Raw genomic sequence first — 24,985 nt, 5'->3', positions numbered from 1 at the left:
TCGACTGGACTTACATAGTTCCTCTGTAAGAGATGATGTGAGAAAGATGCTTCTGATGTAAAGATTTATTTTCTGATTCTGTGTTTCTCTCTTCAGTGTCTGAGCTGAGGGTTGTTCTTCTGGGGAGCAGCTGGTCTGAGAGGAGTTCAGTGGGAAACTTCATCCTGGGAGAGACCAAGTTCAACACTGAAGAAGAACCAGACTGTTGTCAGAGAGAAAGTGGACGATGGAAGGAGAAACAAATAGTCCTCATCAACACTCCACATCTGCCGAATCCAAACATCTCTGCAGAGAAACTAAGAAAATATATCAAGAACTGTGTGAGACTCTCTCATCCTGGACCTCATGTGTTCTTACTGGTTCTGCAGATCAGGAACTTCAGACCAGAGGAGAAAGACTCTGTGGAACTGATCCAAAAATATTTTGGTCAAAAATCAGGAGCTTTCACCATCCTTATATTCACCAGAGGAGACGAACTGGATGATCGGCCGTTTGAGAGTTACATTGAAGCTTCTGATCCATTTGTCAGACAACTAATAAACGACTGTAGAGGAAGATATCAGGTCTTTAATAACAAAGACAAAACAAACCACACACAAGTCCCTGAGCTGCTGACCAAGATCCAGAACATGGTGGAGAAAAATGGAGGAAGGTGCTACAGAGCTGAGATGTCTGAAAACACAGAGGTACTCACAAAAACACTAGAAGAGACGATGAAAAAAGAGAAGGAAGAAGAGATGGAGGATATGAAGAGAAAACATGAGGAAGAATTAAAAATACTGAAAGAAAAAATTGAACATGAGAGAAATCTAAGAGAAAAGGAGCTGAAGAAGAAAGATGAATGCATCAACAAGGACCGTGAGGAGAGGAGGAGAGAACGGGAAGAAGATGAAAAGAGATGGAAAAAACAAGAAGAAGCTCTACGACAGGATTTGACAAGAAACCTGGAAGCTGCAGAGAAAAGAATTGAGTTAGAAAGAGAGCAAAAATTAAAAATATTGAAACAAGAAATTGAACAAGAGCGAAAACTAAGAGAAAAAGAGCTGAAGGAGAAAGATGAATGCATCAGCCAGGAGCGTGAGGAGAGGAGGAGAGAACGGGAAGAAAATGAAACAAAGTGGAAAAAACTAGGGTCTCTACAACAGGATTGGAGAAGAAAACAAGAAGCCACAGAAAAAACTCTTCAGTCAGTAATAGAGCCAAAGGAAGCTGCTGAGAGGAAACTGGAGCAGAAGGAAGAGATGAAAAGCCTCAGAAGGCTCAAAGAGGAGAAACATGGTAAGACATGTCTTTTGTTATGGTTATATTGTTTCTAACACTGTGTTACATATGAACCTGCAGTTATACTGACTTGTCGATGTTCTGTTATATTGTGCTGGGGGACAATACATGCACACAGTAGAACATTGTCTACATAAGTGAGACCAGCAGTTTGTGTGGACATAGCAAATTGACTTGCACGTTGGCATTTATGTCCCATTATGTCCTTGCCCTCGTCATTTGCTGACCATTTGGGCTAACTTCGTTCAGCCCACAGGCCGATTCTGACCAATCAGCAGCGGGCTGACGCAGGGTCAATGATTGAGAGGTGTCATGTCACGCCCCCATGGTTTACTTGTCATTTGGGCTGATTTCATTTGGCCCAACACCCCTGTTTTCAGACCAATGACAGGAACCGGAGGAAAAGTTGTGTTGTTGTGGGAGGGACAAGACGGAAAACAGAGGTGCTAGTGTAGCGGATGTGCACTCACTCCAGCCATAAAAGACGTGCTAACCAACCTGCCAAATGGTTGTCAACCTCTTGGCGAAGAGGTTCACATCGCCGCCTCCGGTGCGGGAGGTCGTGGGATCGAACCGCACCTAGGGCACAACGCAGAGGGCCAGATATGACATCGGCTGCACTAGCATCAAAGATATTCCACTGCTCTAAACCGTCTTTGCTAACATGAACAGTGGAGTATCTAGTTTCTAAACGCACTGGCTGTGTCTGTATCGAGCACCGGACTTAAATGACATGGCGATAAACATGTTTCATCCCAGAAAGGCCGTCGATATGAGCTATAAGCGTGTGTGTGTGTGTATGTGTGTGTGTGTGTGTGTGTGTGTGTGTGTGTGTGTGTGTGTGTGTGTGTGTGTGTGTGTGAGAGAGCGATACACAGATAAAAGTTTTTCATTTTTTCTTGGACTATACCTTCAAGGCTACTTAATGCAGTGTATAGTTGCTATAGATTTGTGCCAGTCATTTAATGGGTATAATTTGTTCGTTAGACCAATTTCACCACCAGCCGCCACTGCTTACTGTCGTCAAAAACTAAATCAGTTGATTATAATGTTATTGAAAATACATTGTACTAATATTAAGTTACTGTTTTAATTATCTTATTGTTTTTCTCCTCAGTGTCTGAGCTGAGGGTTGTCCTGCTGGGGAACAGCTGGTCTGACAGGAGTTCAGTGGGGAACTTGATACTGGGAGAGACTGTGTTCAGCACAGAGGAAAAACCAGACCGATGTCAGAGAGTCAGTGGACAGTTGAAGGACAAGCATATAGTCCTCATCAACACTCCAGATCTGCTGGATCCCAACATTTCTGTGCACAAACTGACTGAGATTGTCGAAAAAGGTGTCAGTCTCTCTGATCCTGGACCTCATGTGTTCCTGCTGGTTCTACAACCTGAAGATTTCACTAAGCAACACTCAACAAGGTTACAATCGATCCTTGAAGGCTTCAGTGATCGATCATTTGATCATTCATTGGTTCTGATCCCAATGCACAGAGAGGAGAGTTCAGATTTAATTGGGAGCTTTTATCGTCATCCACTATTAGGGGACATTATCAGAAAATGTAGATCTAGGATGTTGTTGCACAGAAACCTAGAACATCAGCAGCTGTTAACACATCTGGATCTAGTGATGGAGGGGAACAACGGAGATCATGTGAGCTGTGATGTTTTCAAAGATGCATCTGTGTCATTAAGGAGTCATCACGGTGAAGGAGGTGGTGTTGAGCAGGATTCTTTCTCTCAAGTTCGGAGTAAGTGCAGGAACAGTTTGCATATTTGATGAATCCAACTCATCCATTTGAAATTCAAGTTTAAGCTTTTTAAATATGTTTATCTTTATAGGGCCAGCACAGCACATGACAGGTTTATTACCACAGAGTACCAATTATTCAATAGGACAATATTTCCCCCAATGTAAGTACACTTCTAAATTGTTGAATTATTACCATGCAATCAGATCTAGGAGAAAGTTGATTTGCTGCCATTGATGTTGATTGTGTTTTTTTAAGGGATGAAATCTTGGCCTACATTATCTTCATCATCATCATCATCAGTCGAAAGCACAAGCCACCAATGTAAGTAGAATAAAGAATAATAGATGTACTTGACATGTATTGCAAGTAGGGGTGTAACGGTACACAAAAGTCACGGTTCGGTACGTACCTCGGTTCAGGGGCTCCGTTTCGGTACGGTTTTGGTACAACAGACACTGAATGTAAAACTAAAATCTGTCTTGTGTTAAAAAGGAGAAAAGAAAATAGAATATAAAATAAAACAAGTGCATTAGGAGTGTTATCATGCCATTCATTAATTCTAGAGGAGAAAAAACTTGCACTTGACAACTGGTAACTATTATTTTTTTTAAAAAAAACAAGAAACTAACATCAATGTTGGTTTACACAGTTAATTTAGACTAGATGCCAGTTGCTTTGGTGATGTTTCTGGTCCTGTCTGTGTTCATGTCAAGAGGCTTAAAAGCAGCGGGATAAGTTGTTGCACACAAGTTGTCTCCTCGCACCAGTGATTGACATGTGGGAGGGGGGGAGGGAGGGGAGGGGAGGCGGGTGAACATGCGCTACGTGTTTGATGCGTTTCTAGCGACGCAGCGCGCATCCGTGAAATAGCGCCGACGGACTTTGTCCGGTGGACCAGTCGCGAGCCGTCGCCGCCGCCGCTGTGTTTCATTAAGAAGCCACGGTGAGATAAATGTAGCAGACAGCTCTCCTCCTCTAACTTCACTCTCTCATCACTTCTCTTCTTCGTCTGTTATGACGGTTGTGGCAGCTTTGAGGCTCATTACCGCCACCTAGATTGGAGGACTCGACTTTTTTTCTTTTTTTAAAAAATATTCTATATAATATATAATATATAATATATACCGAACCGTGACCCCCGTACCGTGACGGCACGGGACGAATACATATACCGTTACACCCCTAATTGCAAGTATTTAAAGCAGAAGTAAGTGGTCCGGTCGTTTTCGCTAATGCTGCGTTCCAGGCAGGCTTTGGAAATCGTAAATTACAGCTTCAAGTCACAACTTACGACTTTGTAGCGTTCCAGGCAACCCACTCGTGTTTTTCCGACCTGTTTTACCGGTGAAAGTCACTATAACGGCCACTCGTAACTTCCGACCCGTGAACTCGTACCAGATCGAACTGGTACCACTTCACGGTCGGAAAAATACGAGTTTCCTTGAATGCACCATAACAGTCCTCGTCCCTACGTCACCACATTCACGGCGTCCCTTGGCTGCACACACAGCCCTGCATGCCGTTCTCTCTCCTCATTGGATAAAAACTGTAGGATACGATAAATGTTTTCTCCTCGACTCAGAGCAGAGCAGAGTGACTGACAGACCCGTGTTTCAGACCAAACACTCTATGTAAGTGATTGCTGTCGGAAGATATAACTATTTAAGACTTATATTAACACAAATATATCACTTACTTCTGCTTTAAAGACCCCCTCCGATGAAAATTGTGTTTTTCATGCTGTTCACATGTTTTTTTCTGATGCTAGAGGACATATCAGCAGGAAAGTAAGTGGAAAATTGCATTTCTGAGTATTTCTGCCTTCATATTGCTGTGAACCAACGGCATAGCCCCATTTTGTGCACAATAAATGTAATTTCATCTTCATCTTCAAACCTGGCTCTCTTGTCGTAAATGGTCTGTCCTGATTGAAATGATCTCTCACGTATTCCTGCCTTGTGTTTCTTTTCCCGTTCTTTTCTGTACTTCCGCGATCGTTTTTTTTTTTTTCTTTGCCACCCCATTTGTCTGGAGTAGCGTAGTGCATCACCCACATCTCTGAAATCAGCTTCACAGGTGTATCCTAGCACCACTTCAGTGACCCAGCAACATACCGGTGTCCCATTGGTCAATGAGAGGCTCATTCCAGACAGGCAGAGTCAGCAGCTGCAGTCACAACTGCACTGGGCCATTAATAAAAATCGGCAGACATGGATTTTAAAAAATACGGGACAGAGTGCGTCCACAGCGATAGTGGCAGACCAGAGATTTTTTTTTTTAAATTTCAGTGTGAGAAATACCATGCGTGTGAATGGGTGGGAATGCGTGTGTCATACGTCAAATGCGTGAGACTTGAGAGCCCTGGTCTGTTCATATCCCGGACCCGAGCCCCCAATTGTTGTGACTGGACGACCTGTTGTTGTTCTATCACAACGTGATGTACAGTATGAGAAGAAGAAAAGAAAATACAGTTATCTTTCTTAATATTAATAAACTTATTGTAGCTTTCTGACATTGTATTGCCTACAAGTTTTACTCCATGAAATTAAATATATATTTTAACTGCTATGATTGATGTAACAATCATGAAAGAAAATTCACATTTTTACTGAAAGACAACCTCACATAGAGTGCATAAAGTAATATTTAACATGAAATTAACATTTTTAACCGTTAATTTTTAATCCAATAAACAGTTTTTAACCTTAGCAGACCTTACATAAAACAGACAAAATATGTCCTGTTGCATTAATAAAACAACCAGAGAGTTATCTTAGCTCCCTCTCACTTCAATACAGACCGACAAGGCAGCTCGCCCAATACTAATAGTAGCTACCGCTAACCACAACACATGTAAATATCAATGGCAACCAAACTCGAGCCGGACATAAATATAGCGTGAAAAGGTAACGAAAACAAACCTTGTGCCCCTTATTAGCCAAGTGCTAGGGTGTTTCATGTAAATTGGGCACACTTTTAGCATTGAACACACACTCTTATGCTGCGTTCACATGGAGCCGGTAAACGGCATGCCGGACTTCATCCGTGGATGAGAGAATGATGGTAAAACTTGGGGGAGGCCGGCAAAAAATACTGTGCACGGCAACGGCAAACAGCAATGCCGTCCCAAGTTCAAATATTTTAACTTTTGCCGTCTGCTGCGACGGTAAACTCACGTCATGGTGACGTGTCTTGCCGTTGTGACAGTTTGTTTGTTTTTACTGTTCTGTAGGGATGGGAATTGATAAGATTTTTGCGATTCCAATTCCATTTTCGATTCTGCTTAACGATTCGGTTCTTTATCGATTCTCTTATCGATTCTCATTTGGAAAAAAAAGGACAACAAACTTTGTTCACGTTTCTACTAGGGCTGCCCCCCAAATAGTCGACCAAGCATTATCGACCAAAGAGTCATTAGTCGACCTAAATTTCAACATTTGGAGGCGTGGCTTGTCAAAATTAAGTCAAAATCAATATGACTGAGCCATGTGAAAGGTTGAAGGGCTTTTAATTTGAAGGTCCACATACAGGAAGTCGTGACACTCACTCGCCGTGAGTTTTTTTTTTTTTGTCTACACGGCAGGTCCCTGCGGCTGCGATATCGCTGTTTTGAGCAACTTGCCAACTTTTCTGATGTTGTTACAGACGTGTCTGGTTTGGACGTGAAAGCATGTAGGCGATCACTGCTGTTTTCAACGAGCAGCGGGTGTTACCATAACGATCCCCGTCCCACCACCAGCCTCAGCTCAGTCACTCACCTCATCTACCGTGTTCATGGTGATAAACAGGCACACTGTCTGTAATTAAACCCGACCGCCGTGTTGGACTCACCAGCATTAATTCAAAGAGCGACTGCGGCAAGAAAAAAAAAAAAAAAGGACTGGAATTGATAAGGGAATTGAAACACTGGGAACCGATTCTCAACAAGAACCGGTTTTCGATTCCCATCCCTACTGTTCCGTCCAGCGGCATTTGCTGATCGTGGAGCTGGCAGTCAGCAGATTTTCTCTCTCGGGGGGGTCTAACTCGGTGTCACGGTGCGTTAGACCATGGATTAAATTTATGCCGGAATATCCCTTTAAATAATTTTTTTTAATGTAAATATTTTACACAATATGATTTTGTGATAGTATTTATTCCCCTTTTTTCTCTTTTTTTCATGATACCATTTTCTCTTGTTTTGGGGGGTGATGAATATATTATACAGCAGTGGAAATCAGTGTGTTTAGTGTTTGTTTTTTGTGAAATAACATTGTGGTCTTGTCATGTTTGATGCTTGCTTACTGAGTTATGACTAAACTCACTGACTGAGCATGAGGAGCACTCAAAAGACTTCCTCGTAATGAAGGCAAGTTTGTTTCAGCCTGTGCACTGAGTCTATCTTTGTCTCTGTTGTGTTTCAGCATCTTTTCTCAGGATTGTGCTGCTGGGGAAAAGTGAAGACAAAAAGACAAAACTTGGAAATTTAATTATTGGAAACCAGGTTTTTCACCAAAAACAGTCATCAACCAGACAGTGTGTGGCCTATTGTGGAAAGTGGAGAGGAAAACCAGTCACAGTGGTGAAAACTCCAGACATGTTCAGTGTGACTGAGGAGACCATAAGAAGAGAGGTGAAGAAGTGTATGTCTCTCTGTTGTCCTGGACCAAATGTTCTGCTGCTGTTGGTGAAGTCTTCTGAGTTCACTGAGAAGAACAGAAAAACTCTGAAGTTCATCCTGAGTTTGTTTGGTCAAGATGCTTTTAAACACTCGCTGGTCGTCCTAACACATGAGATTACTGAGATGACTGTCACTCTTAATGAACTCCTTCGAGACTGTAGAGGAAGACACTACAAGATGTCAGAAGACAACTATGAATCCTTGATGGAGAAGATTGAAGAAACAGCAAATGAAAGTGACCACATGAAAGCAGCTCTAAACCTGGTTCTGTGTGGGAGGAGAGGAGCAGGGAAGACTTCAGCAGCTGAGGCCATTTTAGGTCAGACAGAGCTTCATTCAGTCTCCAGCTCATCAGAGTGTGTTAAACATCAGGGAGAGGTGTGTGGACGTCAGGTTTCCCTGGTGGAGCTTCCTGCCTTGTATGGAAAACCTCAGGAGGAAGTGATGGAGGAATCATTCAGGTGTATCTCCCTCTGTGATCCTGAGGGCGTCCATGGCTTCATCCTGGTCCTACCTGTGGGTCCCCTCACTGATGAAGACAAAGGAGAGTTAGAAACCATCCAGAACACATTCAGCTGTAGAGTCAATGACTTCACCATGATCCTGTTCACTGTGGAGTCAGATCCTACAGCTCCAGATGTTGTTAACTTTGTAACTCAAAGCAAAGACATCCAGGAGCTCTGTCAGAGCTGTGGAGGAAGATCTGTTGTTGTCAACGTCAATGACAAACAGCAGATCCCAGAGCTGTTGGAGACTGTAATGAAAATGAGACAAATTAATAAATCATCATGCTACACACGAGAAACATTTGCTCATGCACAAATGGAAAGGATCATAAAACTACAGTATGAGGTCAAGGAGCTGAAAACACAAAACACGGGCAGCTGTAAGTACTGTACTTTTTTAAAAATATAAAGATTAGTAATTCATATTTTCATATGATTTCTGCTTTCATTAACAATTTATTCAGCATTAAAAATATGTGCTGGAACAATGTAATATGTGAGGTAACTCCAGCTGTTTTCATGTTGCAGGTGATGGAGAAACTCCAAGTCCAGACTGTCTCAGGATTGTGCTGATAGGGAAGACAGGAAGTGGAAAGAGTTCTACAGGAAACACCATACTGGGAAGAGGAGAGTTTAACGCTGAATCAAGTCAAACATCTGTCACTAAGTTTTGTCATAAAGCTCAGGGTGAAGTGGACGGTCGTCCTGTTGTTGTGGTCGACACTCCTGGGGCCGTATTCACAAAGAATCTTAAGGCTAAAAGTAGCTCCTAAGGGCCGAATTTAGGAGCAACTCCTAAAAAAAGTGGGCGTGTCAGTCTTAAATTTAGGACTCCTAGTTTTTTAAAATAAGAGTAATTCACAAAGTATTTTATGCCTAAAAGTAGCTCCTAAGTCTGGGAGAGCTTAAAAGTCCTCGTGAGGACTCCTAACTCAGTAAGACCTATTCACAAAGAATCGCAAATGGCTGCAGCCAGGCAAATGTATGGAGGACTGCGAATTGCTGCAGAGGGGAGTGCTGGAGCACCTGCCCCTTTGCCCTTTGATGCCCAACGTGCCTTTTTGTCGGTGTTTTTTTTTTTTTTTTTTGGGGGGGTCATCTACAACATTTTCGCTATAAAACGGGAGTAGTGACGGTGACGGACTGTCCAATATAGGCGTCACAACGGTCGGACCGAGGTAACTGTGACCGCTGCGATGCAGTCATGCTGATGTGAGCCAAAAATATTTTTAAAAAGTTGGTGGGTGAGCTAGACACACACATCTGTAAGTAGTAATAGCTCATGTGATAAGGCTGCTCCCCCAGTAAACTAAACTTATTGTTAGTCTGGGTTCAAATCCTGCTATAGGCCACAAATGTGGGTAATGCATTTTCTTTTCTCATCATTATTATGATCACCATATAGGGCTGTCAACGAATGTGAAAATTAATATTAAAATGTGGGAAGAAAAAAAACCAGCGGCTGCTTTGCGAGTGGACGCACTGACCCTCATTGCATTTATACAGCGTCACACTGCAGAAAGTGAGACGCGACAAAAACTGTAGCAGAAAGATGCAGATGGCAGAGAGACAGACAGAAAGTTCAGAGCCCAACTCGGCAGCAGAGAGAGTGGTTTGGACTCGAAGCAATCTAAAAAGCCCCGTCGGACCTGACGGCAAATAAATAAATAAAAAGTGGAGCGGAGCAGCGGCGGCGAGGAGGAGGAGAAGGAGGAGGGAGGGGAGGGGAGGGGAGGGGAGGGGGGGCGCCGCCGGCACTCAACAACCAATCACCGTGTTGAGCGCCTCGAATTCGTGCACGAGAATTGACGTAATCCATAGCAACGGGGCGTCACCAGGGGCGTGACTCTTAGTTTGCTCTTAGTGATTTATCCTTAGTAAGAGTAGGTCTCAGCGGCTTTGTGAATAGCTTTTAAGAAAAAACTCCTACGTAAAAACTTTTAGTGCGAGTTAGGAGCACTCCTAGCGGTAAGATAAAATGCTTTGTGAATACGGCCCCTGGTCTGTTTGACACAACCTTGTCCCATGAAGAGGTTAATAAGGAGATGGTGAAATTTATGAGTCTTCTGGCTCCAGGTCCACATGTCTTCCTGTTGGTGGTACAGATCGGAAGATTCACACCAGAGGAGAAGGAGACACTGAAACTCATTAAGGAAGGATTTGGGAAGAGTTCAGAGTCATTCACCATCATTCTGTTGACAAGAGGAGATACACTTAAGCGTGAGAAGCGGTCCATTGAAGAGTACATTGAAAAAAAATGTGATGAATCCTTTAAGAAGTTGATCTCTGACTGTGGAGGAAGATACCATGTGTTTGACAACTATGATGATGGGAACCACACACAGGTCAGAGAGCTGATAAAGAAGATCGACACCATGGTGAAGACAAATGGAGGAAGCTGCTTCACTAATGAGATGCTGGAAGAGGCTGAAGCAGCAATACAGAAAGAAATGAAGAGGATCCTGAAGGAGAAGGAGGAAGAGATGAAAAGAGAGAAGGAGGAACTAGAAAGAAAACATGAGAAAGAAAAGAATGTGATGAAAAGAAGAATGGAAGAACAGAGAGCAGAAATTGAACAAGAGAGAAAACAGAGAGACGAACAACTCAAGAAAATGGAGGAAAAGATAAAGAAGGAACGTGAAGAGAAGAAGAGAGAACAGGAAATCAGAGAGGAAGAAAAAAGGAAAAGGGAAACAGATGAAGAAAAATATCGTCAAAATCTGAAAACACAACTTGAAACTTTGGACGGACAGATTCAGACGGAAAAAGAGGAAAAGAAGAGTGTGGACAGAAAGCTAGAGCAGAGTAGAGAGGAGCTGAAATTAAAACAAGAAGCCTGGGAGAAGGAACAAAAAGAGTGGTGGGAAAAACAAAAACAAGAAGATGAACAGAGACGACAGGAAGAACAAACAAGAATTCAACAACTTGAAGAAAAGTACAAACAGGAAAGAGAAGAATATGAGAAGAAAGTAAGAGAGGAGGATCAGCTCAGAAGAGAACAGGAAACAAAAGAGAGAAAAGAAATAACACAAACCTATAACGCAATGCTGGAGACTCTGAAGAAGACGTACGAGGAGGAGGCCAGAAAGAAAGCTGAAGAGTTCAATGAGTTCAAAGACAAATACACCAAAGAACTGGCAGCTGAGAAGGAATCACACAGGGAACAAATGAAAGACAAAGATAAGAAATACGACCTGTTACAGTCACTTTCAGCTCACACTGAAAAACAACAGAGAGAAAAACATCAACAAGAAATCAGAGAGTTAGTGAAGCGAATTTCACAAAATAAAACACACCTGAACAGGATGAGCAGTTTACTGGATCAACAGGAGAGGGAAATGAAAAGGGAGACAGATGAGAAACAAAAGGAATATCTGCAGAAAAGACATGAAAAAGAACTGAGTGACTTGATAGACACAGTTATAATTGAGTGCCCTACTTACGCTCCCTCATCTAGATGTACATTTCTATGAAAGATGTCACACAAAGGCAGCACAGTTTCACAGCTGTTTTATTCTCTTCAGTATTTACCTGGTCCTGATTTCAGCAACAGAATGCCGAAGAGAGTTTCTATGCCTTTATTGGTTGTTGTTGTTGTTGTTGTTGTTATTGTAAAGGCTGACAGGAACCAGGAAAAGAGAGGGGGAGGACTGACCTGCAGTAAATGAGAGCCAGGAGTTTCTTAAGCAGCTTGTTCCGTCTCCTTGTGTTCAGTCTTGTCTACCACCACATTATTTTATATAGTGAACAGGATTAGATATCTTTCTAGTCAAGGACATGTGGCATTAAAATGTATTTTCAAGTTCATTTAACTTTAACCTGAAGCAGAAGCACGATGTAGTCGTCTTTCAAAGTCTTGTCATATACAGGATCATTCTTTGTTTTCCTTTTACTCCACCATGCATCAGAAAACTAATCCTAGTGAAACGCGGAACTTAACTTTCTAATCGTCTTATATATCACATGACCATGAATCCCACATCAGCCTTTACTGCATGTCACCCCCCCCTCTCTGCCTCCCCATTTCCTCTTTCTCTCTCTCAATTATACGATCAAATAAAGGCAAAAAGTATAAATAAATAAATAAATCACATGAACGTGTCAGTTAAAGCATCTCTTACCCTTCTGGCATTTTACACAGCAAAAAATTTGAACATGAACATCTCCACCTCTTACTCCTCCTGCCTTACCTCCATGTGCATACCCAATAGGGTACTTATTGATTTCTGTTTCAAGCCATCTGCCGTGGAAACTTAAAAAAAAGAAGAAAGAAAAAAAAACCTCAGCATGTACTTGTACTAGACTTAAAACCATCCCTGCTGATGTAGCTCAGGCTCAACTCAAGTGTCAAAAACAAAACATGGGTGTTGCAGAGTGTTCATTTGGTTCATTGGTTTCTTCTTTCTTTGATTTTGCATGTATATTGTTATCGTCTTTCAGTGTAAAGACTGGTAATCAGTGTCATTATTATTTTTCTTCTAGTTTTTACAGTTCACTGTTGTGAAAATAATAGGTTAAAGAGTTGATGTATAGTTGATGATTTTATGCTTGTTTTTTCTTTTTACTTTGTGCTGATACAGTATGACTTATAACAAATCACAAATTAATTCAGCCTTATAAAGACATTTGATTGATTGATAGAAGTTTGATTGTTCATCCCAGCAAATATTAAATATTAAAGATGTTAGCCTATATTACCCACCTATTAATCAAATGAATTAAAAAATAATAAAAACTCAATTACGGTGGCTGTTTTTGTTTCTTTGCTTTGTCACTTCGATTCACTGATTTGCTCTGTTTGATTTTTAGCTCCTTTATCATCACATATAACAGGTGAATTAAGTATTTCAATGTAATTTGTTAATTTGTTATTTGTTAGATCATAATTGACGGGCTCCAGGCCCCTGATATTTATAATGGGCACTTCCTGTTTTCCACTATAGGAATCAGAAACAAAGTCTTGCATTTCATGTGAATTTAATTAAATTATAAGTTGTGCCATCAATTTAATACAAATCCACAGTCAACATTTGGACCACACATGTCTATGGATATTCTCATTCATCCAGGTCATTGTTCTTTTCTGGGCAAATTGAATCGTAGGCAACTGGACTTGTATTTTGACCACATTTGACTTGTTTGTTTGACCACACAGTACTCACTATTCTACATTTCTATGATGCTTGGTATTAAAATAATGGAGCCTCTATCATGACATCATGTCCAGTGACAGTGAGGTTCTTTATGACTAATTAAGATGAAATAACCAGCAGAGTAACTGTGGTGTACCATCCCTCCTCCACAGGGAACGAGAAAATGTCAGAGATTTAACACAACTGACTCTGAACAATGCCAACACAACTGAAACTGCCCTCACGTGACTGACCTGTGCTCTGTCACTTCAGCTTGTCAATCATTGCAGAACAGACTTGTCAATCAAATACACACACAAATGATTCCCATTTTTAAAACCTGATATCTCACTAATTAGAGGATTATTTTCAGATGGACCAGCACTGTAGCGGACCCTTGGTTCCCAAAGAATGAGGCGGAGAATTTCATACAGGTGCTTAAGTTTATTGTTTATTGTAGCACCGTGAAAACTATGCAGCGGAATATACAAAAAAAACACAAAGAAGAAAAAGTTAAACACATTAAACACTTCACTTAGAATTCCCCAACACAGATTCAAAATGCGCCAAACTTATCACCATCCAAATAAAAAACAAAAAACTACATTTTATTAGACCATAACAATATTACTAAAACCTGATCAAGGGATTAAAATATAATGTGAGCGGCATCACCCAAAACAAAAGATAAAACAAGACATCAAGAATAAAGTATGGCGGTTGGCATCCAGCTTTTTGGTGCATTACCGCCACCTTGTGTCCTGGAGTGTGAGCCAGACAAGACTTACGTTCTACCCCATATCATACATAGAAAAATTAATATATACAAAAACAAAAACATGCACTCCCTACAACTGTCATCAATACCCTTCCTTCTATTCCTGCCTATCCATCAAATTCTATAAAACACCCCTGCTTCCTTTAAATAACATAACAAAACTCTTATCTGTGCTCTCTCACTCAGTAAAAGGCTTACAGGTATCTGGTCTCCTCTCCTCCCTTTTATACCCTTCTCCCTCACCAAGAAACCCGGCCACTAGATGGCAGTAATTCACAGACATTTACAAGCACCGTGAACAACAAGCGTGACTGTTCAACACTGACACCACAGTGGGAGGTGGAGTGATGTTGCAGCTGAAGCAGTTCCCCATACGTATTTTTACTTGATCGTAACGCCCATGTTTGATACAGTCGCCGACATTTTGAGTAGGAAATAGTTTTGTTTCCCCGTAAAAACTCATCTTGAATGCGTGTTTTTCTTTCTTTCTCGTGTATTTACACATTATGCGACTTGAAAACCTGTTTTTTTCATCTGGACTACAGGGAAAAGACGACGTAAAACTTTACTTTCACTTTAGGGCAAATGAAGAAAAAAAGCAGGTAAGTGAAGTTCATGACAAACACTCGACTTAACATAAAGTTAATATAACATTAACTTAATATAGCCTACGGGATCGATTAGATGGAGATAGATCGAGACTGTGTATTATAAAGTCATTTTATCGTCAGGTCCGTGTGTGTGCGCGCGCGCGCGTGTCATAGGTTAGTTGATGTGAGGTGGGGGCAAGTCGGTTCTAAAACGGTGCGAAAAAATTCTATAAAAGAAGAATTAATAAACATCCCTCAACTGTGAGTGTGTGTGTGTGTATAAGAAACAATTTGTAGAGAAACGAGAGAAATCTAAAACTCTCAGCTCATGGTTCTTTCCTGCAGCAGGAAATGGCCACAGTCAGAGCAGCAGTAAAATAATGACTGGAAGTTTCTAGGCAAAACATAATGATGTTTCAGTGAAGATGACTTCTGACTATTGACTTTTTGGATAAAACTATGAGGTTTGCGTGTGTTTTTGTCAGATTTGAAAAGTTTCTTCAACATATTACTGTGTGTATACCTGCACATAGACGAGCACCTGAAATTCTGGAACAGGAGAAACAGAGATTAGTCTGATTAATAAGTGGCAGTGACCTGTAAAGTTTGTGTAACCATTGATAGTGAGGAACATGTTACTGAGCGCGCAGTGAAAACGATCTTTGATCCTTTTTGTGTTTTTATTGTTTTACAAACTGACAGTAGTCCAGCCTCCAGCTGAGCTCCTCCAGGTGTGTCCAGCTCACTGACAGAATGGCAGCAGCTGCAACATCTGGTGAGTACGCTGAGATTTACAACAGATACAATATAATGTGCCTCTGACCGCTGTTGTTTATTCAGAGGCACATTGAAAAACATCCATAGTAGTCCTAATGAGTTTTTAAAAAATCATATAGCCCAACTGATCAACTATCAAATATTCCTTCACACATTTTTTTTATCAATGATTCTCAAATACAGTTCAAACACATTTGTGACAAATCTTTATTGGAGGCTTTCTAAAACTAGTTTTGAAGATTGCAAATGTGATTAATGTCTTCTCTGACATTATTATTATTGTTGTTGTCATTATTAATTGCCTAATGGTTGTTATGACAATAATTCTAATACTATGTTTTTTGTTTTCTCTTTTGGAGGTCGCTTATAAGAGGAAAATGTAGGACAGGCAGATATAAACATGTGCTTCTGCCTCACTGCTCATACCAAATTACTGTGTACAGTTCTTTAAAAAAAAATCAAAAATAGAAAAATGCCAGTTCACAGCAGAAGTGAAGGTGCTGGTATTGTGGCAAAAGTATAACCATGTAAAGAAAAACCACATGTATTGTGGCTACATACAGAATTTAGAAAGAGGATCAAGATTTAATAGAGCAACAAGCAAAACACGTTCTTTTTTATGTTTACATGAGAATGTGTAAGTTCTTATCATTTTCTTTTTTCTTAATTTGTTCACAATGACTTTATTCTGTGTGATACTGAATAAAATGAAAAAATACCAATACGTTAAGTTTTAAATAAATATCATACATGTTCTTGTATCAGTGGACTTCTTTGTATCTTGCACACTACTGTCGTTTCTTCACTGAAGGAAGGCTCCATAGTATAAACAATATGAATGCTTGTTATTTGTAAAATCTTATTGTCCTGTTTTCTTCCAGAGGTGAAGCAGAGGCCTCTGAGCCACAGCAGCAGCATGAACTGGCTTCCCCCCAGAAGTGAGTTACACAGCTTTAGCCATTTTCCCACTAAAATTAGCGGGTTGACGCAGGTTTTTTAAACGTGGGTCGACCTGCTAACAATCGGCATTTAGCTCGTTTCCCATTGACCAAAATGGGCCAGGTCTGGGGGGGGGGTGATCAGGCAGAGCATAAACCAGTTGCCCCGCTTTCATCCACGGTGCGAGAAACACCGTGTCATGCCACAGCCACCCACCGCGGAGATCTTCAATCTTACACAAGTTACCTAATTCAAATTCCAACGGTATCAGTACAAATCAAAATATAGACTTGGTCCAAAACATACGTTTGTTACCTAAAAAAGATTTTCTGACTGTAAAACCCACACACTTCTTCACATAGCAATGCAAATTCACATGCAAGATCAGGGAGGGAGTGGGTACACATGGTATTGGTCACATAACTCTAAAGTTATCCCTTGGTTAAAGTGATGCTGTCACCCTTTGTTACAACCATCCCCGGTCTCCCTCTGCTGGCTTTGCTGGCTTGTGGTTGTCTATAGCCCATTCATGGTGAGCTGTGTTTGATTCCAAATATCTCCATACACCAGTCTTGCCATGTTTGTCTTTCACAATGACATGCAGTTATTGTTATTGTCTAATGTCTTGAGTACCAATGTATTGGTTCTTGTGACCTCCAGAACCACTAATATCAGGTGAAGTTCAATGCTAGTTTATCTTTTATAATTCATTTTTTCCATTTCAGTGTCTGAGCTGAGGGTTGTTCTGCTGGGGAACAGCTGGTCTGAGAGGAGTTCAGTGGGGAACTTCATACTGGGAGAGACCAAGTTCAACACTGAAGAAGAACCAGACTGTTGTCAGAGAGAAAATGGACTATGGAAGGAGAAAGAAATAGTCCTCATCAACAGTCCAGATCTTCTGCATCCAAACATCTCTGAAGACAAGCTGACAGAGTTTATAAAGGACTGTGTGAGTCTCTCTGATCCTGGACCTCATGTGTTGCTGCTGGTTCTACAGCCTGAAGACTTCACTGAGGAACAGAGACAGAAGCTCTGCAGAGTCCTGAAACTCTTCAGTGATCGATCATCTGATCGTTCACTGGTTTTGATATCAACACCCAGAGAGGAGAAGCCAGGCTTCATGGAGCAGTTCAGGCGTCATCCACCCATAAAGGACATGATTGAAAATAGTAGAGACAGATACTTGTGGAGGAAGGACCTTGAACCTCGAGAGCTCTTAATACGTTTGGGTCAAATTGCAAAAGATAATTATGAGCAGCATCTGAGCAATAGTGAGGATGTTTTTGAAGATGAAGATGGAGGCTTAGTCATGAGACAAATGGGTAAAACTAACAGACCAACTGCAGTTATACGAGTGATTCAGCAACTCTCACAATTGACCCCCCCACCTGCAAGTGACCACATGAAACCAGCTCTAAACCTGGTTCTGTGTGGGAGGAGAGGAGCAGGGAAGACTTCAGCAGCTGAGGCCATTTTAGGTCAGACAGAGCTTCATTCAGTCTCCAACTCATCAGAGTGTGTTAAACATCAGGGAGAGGTGTGTGGACGTCAGGTTTCCCTGGTGGAGCTTCCTGCCTTGTATGGAAAACCTCAGGAGGAAGTGATGGAGGAATCACTCAGGTGTATCTCCCTCTGTGATCCTGAGGGCGTCCATGGCTTCATCCTGGTCCTACCTGTGGGTCATCTCACTGATGAAGACAAGAAAGAGTTAGAAACCATCCAGAACACATTCAGCTGCAGAGTCAATGACTTCACCATGATCCTGTTCACTGTGGAGTCAGATCCTGCAGCTCCAGATGATGTTAACTTGGTAACTCAAAGCAACGACATCCAGGAGCTCTGTCAGAGCTGTGGAGGAAGATCTGTTGTTGTCAACATCAAGGACAAACAGCAGATCCCTGAGCTGTTGGACACTGTGAACAAGATGAGAGTTGAAGGATCCAAATGCTTCACAAAGGACATGTTCACCAGGGCTCAGATGGAGATGGTTTTAAAACTCAGAACTGAGCGTCTGGACGTCAGACAGCAGAGTAAGATCAGACATGATGATGAAAGTCAGAGCAGAGAGCCTCTCAGGATGGTGCTGATTGGGAAGACTGGCAGTGGGAAGAGCTCAACAGCAAACACCATTCTGGGCAGAAGTTTTTTCAAACCCCAAATCCCTCCAAAACCAGTGGTCAAGTCTTGTGAGACAGCAACAGGAGAGATTGGTGGACGACCCGTTGTTGTGGTCAACACCCCCAGCCTGTTTGATAAAAATCTCTCGGATGATCAAATGAAACGGGAGCTTCAGAGATGCATCAGCATGCTGTCTCCTGGACCTCATGTGTTCTTACTGGTTCTACAGATCGGGAACTTTGCACCAGAGGAGAAAGACTCTGTGGAACTGATCAAGAGGGTTTTTGGGCCAAAGTCAGAAGATTTCACCATCATCATATTCACCAGAGGAGATGAACTGTATGATCGGCCGTTTGAGAGTTACATTAAAGATTGTCCACCATTTGTCAGACAACTAATAAACAACTGTGGAGGAAGATATCAGGTCTTTGATAACAAAGACAAAACAAACCACACACAAATCCATGAGCTGCTGACCATGATCCAGAACATGCTGGAGGAAAATGGAGGAAGCTGCTACACAGCTGAGATGTCTGAAAACACGGAGGAACTCACAAAAATACTAGAGGAGAGGATGAGAAAGGAGAAAGAAGAAGAGATGGACAAGATGAAGAGAAAATATGGGGAAGAGTTAAAAATACTGAAAAGTAAAATCGGTGATCTGAAAGGAGAAATTGAACAAGAGAAAAAAGGAAGAGCAAAACAGCTGAAGGAGAAAGACGAATGCATCAACAAGGAGCGTGAAGGAAGGAAGAGAGACCGTGAAGATGATGAAAAGAGATGGAAAAAACAAGAAGAAGCTCTACGACAGGATTGGAGAAGAAAACTGGAAGCTGCAGAGAAAAGAGTCCAGTTAGAGAGAGAGCAAAAGGAAACTGCTGAGAGGAAACAGGAGCAAATTAGAAAAGAGATGAAGAGAGACCGAGAGGCCTGGGACAAGGAAAAAAAAGACATGTGGGAACGCAAGCTTCAGGACAAGGACCAGAACTTGGAGGAGCTAAAAATGAACTACAAAAAGCTTCAAGAAGAGTATTTCTATAAGAGAAGAAAATGGACATATGTTTGTTTTGTACTGTTATTTTTGCTGTTTGCTTTATATGTTGTGTTTCTAAAGTAGACGTCAACACTGCAGCCTGTGTAGACTCTGTAGCCAGGACAAAGGAGCATGTGGAGATGTATTCACCTGAAGTGGTCATTGTTATGTTATCTTCCAGTTCACAGTTGCACAAAAAACTATTTCATCACTGATAGTGTTTAAAATCAGAGCTCAGTGGAGTCCCTTACTGGTCAAAGTGAGGGAGTGCAATTACAATTTTTATGTGCAGTTATCTTATTTGTGTATGTTATATGGACAGATACAAAATGCACACTCAAAGATTGATATCATCAGGTCTTGCTTCAACGTGTCACTTGAAAATGTCTTTGTATCAATAGTATTTTGTCTCAAGATGGTAAAATATGAAGCTGTGTTTGTGCTTGAATGGGTGAGTGAATGTTATTACCTTTTGATAACAATTTGCCTTCTAATTGCAGTTTACTTGAAACACACTTGGCTTGCACGAATCATGCAACAACCAAAAAACAAAATTGTAAGTTGTTAATTGTATATATGTAATATATCAATAATCATGTTGGTAATAATAGCAAAGTCATTTGATTAAATACAAATATTTTAATTGAGAAATGTGTCCTGTGCTGTTTACGGACCATGAATTATAATATTTCGAGGGCAGAACAGTGTTTAACCTTAACTGAAACTCAGCAGCTGTAAGGTTTGAGAAAAATTCTTAATCCAACTCTTGAACAGAAACTGAGCCAATTCCCTGGGGCTGTGTTTAATTCAGTTGGTAGAGCGCCCGCCCCATGTGTTGAGGCTATAGTCCTCACTGCAGGCAACCCCGGTTCGAATCCTGTGCCGAGCAGCCCTACCCTGCGTGTCATTCCCCCCTCTTTGCCTCAATCTAATCCTGTGGCTGGCTTTAGTGTTAAGCAGAAAATGACGACATTACAGAGGTTGTAAACATCAAATGTTGGCATTTTATTGAAAAGTATAAACACTGGTGGAGACACAGCTTGACTGTCGGTAACAGAACATAAGCAGAAAGCTGAATGTTAATGTGCAACTTAAATGCAGTGGATTGTCAGAGAGGTAGAAAGACATGGGTGGAAGAAGTTCAGTGATGATAAAGTTTGTATTCTGACCATCAGTAGTTTATCACCAGAGGAGTGAAAGCTGTGAATGGAGTTACACTAACATACTGAGAAATGTTTGACGGGAGGCGGCGGCAGGTTCAGATTAAGCTGCTGAAACATTAAAATGTTAACAGTCGCTGGATTAATCCTGTGAGTGGCGTCTCACATGTTTCAGTCTGTTCACAAGATGAACCAGAGACTTCTCCAGGTGGATGGAACAGTCCGAGTGTTGGCTGCTCCTCCGGCGGACGACAACACGGACCTTTGGTTTTTAGAAGCACTTGCGGTGGACGATGGCTGGACCGGATTCATCGTACTCCTGCTTGCTGATCCACATCTGCTGGAAGGTGGAGAGGGAGGCCAGGATGGAGCCACCGATCCAGACGGAGTACTTCCTCTCTGGAGGAGCGATGATCTGCAGGAGAGAGGAGGGGAAAGGTAAGACAGGAACAGTGATCCAGGATTCACAAATAACGGCACAGCTTCAATTCTCAGGTTGATAAAGCTGAAACCTCCAGCTCTGAAAATCCAAGATGGTTTTCAAACAACTGGAGAAATGAGTGCTGCAAAGAAAAACAGCTTCGTAGCCAGTTTCACTTTGTAAACAGAAAAATAAACAGCTGATAGTGTTATATGTGCATTATGAATCTGTCCATCACCTGCTCACGCTACAGTTTTTGTATGAAATGTAAGTAGGTTTTGAGAAATGTTTAAGTGACCATGTAGGGCGATTTACTCCCACATGCTTCTGTTCTGACAGCTTCACCGCCACTGATCTGATGAAGAACCTGTACCTTGATTTTCATGGTGGGTGGGGCCAGGGCAGTGATCTCCTTCTGCATGCGGTCAGCGATGCCGGGGTACATGGTGGTACCACCGGACAGCACAGTGTTGGCGTACAAGTCCTTACGGATGTCGACGTCACACTTCATGATGCTGTTGTATGTGGTCTCGTGGACACCGGCCGACTCCATTCCTGGACACAAAGAAGAGTTATTTTAGTGCTGGACTGAACCTGAAAGACCAGAACCACCACCACAAGTATAATTCAGGGTTGAGGAGCATCACAAACCGATGAACGAAGGCTGGAAGAGCGTCTCAGGGCAGCGGAACCTCTCGTTGCCGATGGTGATGACCTGTCCGTCAGGGAGCTCGTAGCTCTTCTCCAGGGTGGATGAGGAAGCTGCCGTCTGCATCTCCTGCTCAAAGTCCAGAGCCACGTAGCAGAGCTTCTCCTTGATGTCACGCACAATCTCACGCTCAGCTGGAGTTCAGAGGTTTGAGTTAGAAAACGACACAAACACTTAAATCTCACAACATCTGACGCTCTTCAGAGGTAAAAGTCAGTGCATTTGCAGGTTTGTACCGGTGGTTGTGAAGCTGTAGCCTCTCTCGGTCAGGATCTTCATCAGGTAGTCAGTGAGGTCTCTTCCAGCCAGGTCCAGACGGAGGATGGCGTGAGGCAGAGCGTAGCCCTCGTAGATGGGCACAGTGTGGCTGACACCGTCACCAGAGTCCATCACAATACCTGCAAGACAAACATCCAATTAGAAGAGAACCTCCTTCACCTGTCACAGATCAACATTAAAGAGGAATTATGCAAGTCTGGTCGCTTTTCCGCCGTTTTGCTAACCTTCCTCCCCTAGAGCAGTGGATAATATTATACATCATAAACGATGTCATGATTTATATACATTTGTGTAGTTTACAGACATCAGTGATGCAGAGACAAGAGCTAACACCGGGGCAGCAGCCTCAATCTTGCATGGTTGGAGATGCTAGGTGAAGGCAGAGAGCCTCCATTGTCCCTCGTAACAAGTTAAGCCATTTATTAAACCATCACAATTACTCCAAAGCAGTTTAATTAAGGGAAAACTGTAGCATAGTTGAGCTACAAATCCTGCATAGTTCCTCATTAAAGGCAGTACAGGAATGCACTTGGCTGTAGTTCCTTTCAATGACCACTAGATGCTCCCAGAGGACCAACTGTTGAAGAACTGAGCATCTATGTGAAGTGTTTTTAGAAGAAGGAGCTCTATGAAGAGCTCCTGTGATCAATTTTAGATCTTAGAGCATTGACTTCTCACCTGTGGTACGACCGGAGGCGTACAGTGACAGGACGGCCTGGATGGCCACATACATGGCAGGACAGTTGAAGGTCTCGAACATGATCTGGACAAAAGAAGGATGATTGTCACAAAACAAGTAGTAAACCTAACAGACAAAACTGAAACTTGTACATAGACGGGTGCTGCTCAGGACTGTAAAGCTGCTGTGAACCCAACAGATTTAGTTGGTTCACTTTCCAGGATTTCTGACTTGATGTATCAGTGCAACTCATAGGTAATGGTCAGTCTGAACAAACCTGGGTCATCTTCTCCCTGTTGGCTTTGGGGTTCAGTGGGGCCTCGGTCAGCAGGACTGGATGCTCTTCGGGGGCAACACGGAGCTCGTTGTAGAAGGTGTGATGCCAGATCTGCAGGACACAATGGTCGGTTAGAAGATCAAACCAAAGATGCTGACTTCATGTTTACAACAAACTACAAACTCCAGATCAGATTTGGTGCCATCGTCGTCATGTCTTCTGAGTTAAAGGCCACTGTGTAACATTTAAAAAATTCTTTGAATATTCATAACTACCATCAAGGGTTCCTTCAAAGTGTGTGCACTTCCCCAAACTGTCTTTCCTGTTTGTATGTTCCCTAAAGGCCCACGGTAGGTTCTACCAAATTTTAAAGGGGTGGGGTGCAACCTCACCACCAGATGGCACCAAATGCTTCAATGCCATTTTAAAATTGTGTGGATGGTGTATACAGACAGTAATTTCTCAAGACTGTTAAGGTTTCCAGCTGTGAACTCGTCAACACAAAACATCTGTACCTTCTCCATGTCGTCCCAGTTGGTGACGATGCCGTGCTCGATGGGGTACTTCAGGGTCAGGATGCCTCTCTTGCTCTGGGCCTCGTCTCCCACGTAGCTGTCCTTCTGTCCCATTCCCACCATCACTCCCTGAACACACCACAGCAGCAGTCACATTACACACTGCCTCAGCAACATTAAACTGTCCAATGGATGAATGCAGAATGTGGCGTTCAGGTTCCTTACCTGATGTCTGGGGCGACCGACGATGGAGGGGAAGACGGCACGAGGGGCGTCGTCCCCGGCGAAACCGGCCTTGCACATGCCGGAGCCGTTGTCAACAACGAGGGCAGCGATGTCATCGTCCATGTCTGGAAGGAAACAATCAGAATAAACAAGTTGACAAACACGTTTACCATCAACCTGTTTCACTGTTCTTAGATCAGCCCTCGACTCTCCGACCTGTTCAAACGTCTGAATGTTTGAGGAATAGTGTCAGATGCTTCTGTTTAAGTCACTCAAATGTAAAAGTAAGGAGGGGCATCCAATATAAAATATTCATCTTTAAAATGCACCTTTCACTCACAGGGTGCAGCTCAAAGTGGAAGAAAAAGGCAGTAAAAGAGGAAATAAAAAAAAACAGGGAAATTGAAAGCCAAACAAAAAAAACCTTTAAAATATTTAAAGATTTCTCCCCTAATCAGTTTCAGTGGAGATTTTAACAGTAAACTTTAGATTTCAGGCTCATAAAGCTGCAGCTAAAAAACAAATAGCCTACTTATATTTTAATAGATTAATGTGAACTGTTGAGGCAAGGCAGCTACTGAGGTTAAAGGAATGTTAATTATTTTATTTTGAAAGGGGGATGAAACAGGAAGCAGCCCCTCAGGACATTCACGTTTAAATCTCAGGTCATTCACTCAGAAAGCAGCCAAATAACTAAACACTCAGATCCAGAGACAGAAGAAACCATTGGGAATAATTCTGATAAATAGAAACTGATGACTTCATAAAATTCACATTTGCTTTGGTTTTAAATCATCAAGACACAAACTAATAAATCAGAAACTTCAACTCTGCCCTCATTGATTATTTTTCCTGAATTAATCTGCTGCTTTAAACTCTGATGTTCTCAGGTGCCATTTACCTGGATGTGCTGATCTCAGACCAGGTCAGAGACACATGAACAGAACCACACCCGTTTTTGTGATCACTGTTATTGCTGTCGTTTTGTTATTATTATTATTATCTTTTTATATAGCAGTAAACCTATTAAACCTGAAAAACAAAACTTATCAGAAAGTCCAGTGTTAAAAATAAACTTTTCTGGACATTTAAAGTTTTGTGGATGAAATTAAAACTTTTTAAGAGCTGAAATATAAAAATAAAATAAATTTAA

At 41.9% G+C, this 24,985-nt stretch overlaps 3 protein-coding genes across 3 annotated transcripts in view; 2 read left to right on the top strand and 1 right to left on the bottom strand.

The window, feature by feature from the left end:
* LOC310991888 (uncharacterized protein) overlaps positions 1 to 19,723 on the top strand; it is a 32,060-nt gene extending 12,337 nt beyond the window's left edge. The window contains exons 5-6 of the mRNA XM_083979819.1: positions 97 to 1,278; positions 17,142 to 19,723. Coding sequence (XP_083835945.1) covers positions 97 to 1,278; positions 17,142 to 19,651 — 3,692 coding nt within the window. The 3' untranslated portion in view covers positions 19,652 to 19,723. The remainder of the gene's footprint in view (positions 1 to 96; positions 1,279 to 17,141) is intronic.
* Positions 3,292 to 11,673, top strand: LOC310991815 (GTPase IMAP family member 8-like; the record flags this gene model as incomplete). The annotated part of the gene is made up of 4 exons (XM_083979746.1): positions 3,292 to 3,355; positions 7,438 to 8,580; positions 8,729 to 8,934; positions 10,234 to 11,673. The coding sequence occupies 4 exons, from the start codon at positions 3,292 to 3,294 to the stop codon at positions 11,671 to 11,673; spliced, it is 2,853 nt and encodes a 950-aa protein (XP_083835872.1).
* Positions 19,724 to 20,998: 1,275 nt separating the features above from the next.
* Positions 20,999 to 23,955, bottom strand: LOC310991083 (actin, non-muscle 6.2; the record flags this gene model as incomplete). Its single annotated transcript, XM_083978653.1, has 8 exons — positions 20,999 to 21,142; positions 21,522 to 21,703; positions 21,800 to 21,991; positions 22,094 to 22,255; positions 22,815 to 22,899; positions 23,093 to 23,203; positions 23,608 to 23,736; positions 23,833 to 23,955. 8 exons carry the CDS (start codon positions 23,953 to 23,955, stop codon positions 20,999 to 21,001), a joined length of 1,128 nt encoding a protein of 375 aa, XP_083834779.1.
* Positions 23,956 to 24,985: the final 1,030 nt, after the last annotated feature.

This window comes from Trachurus trachurus (assembly GCF_905171665.1).
Source record: "Trachurus trachurus genome assembly, chromosome: 9".
In the NCBI taxonomy this organism is placed as follows: domain Eukaryota; kingdom Metazoa; phylum Chordata; class Actinopteri; order Carangiformes; family Carangidae; genus Trachurus; species Trachurus trachurus.
This window is presented reverse-complemented; position numbering and strand designations above follow the sequence as displayed.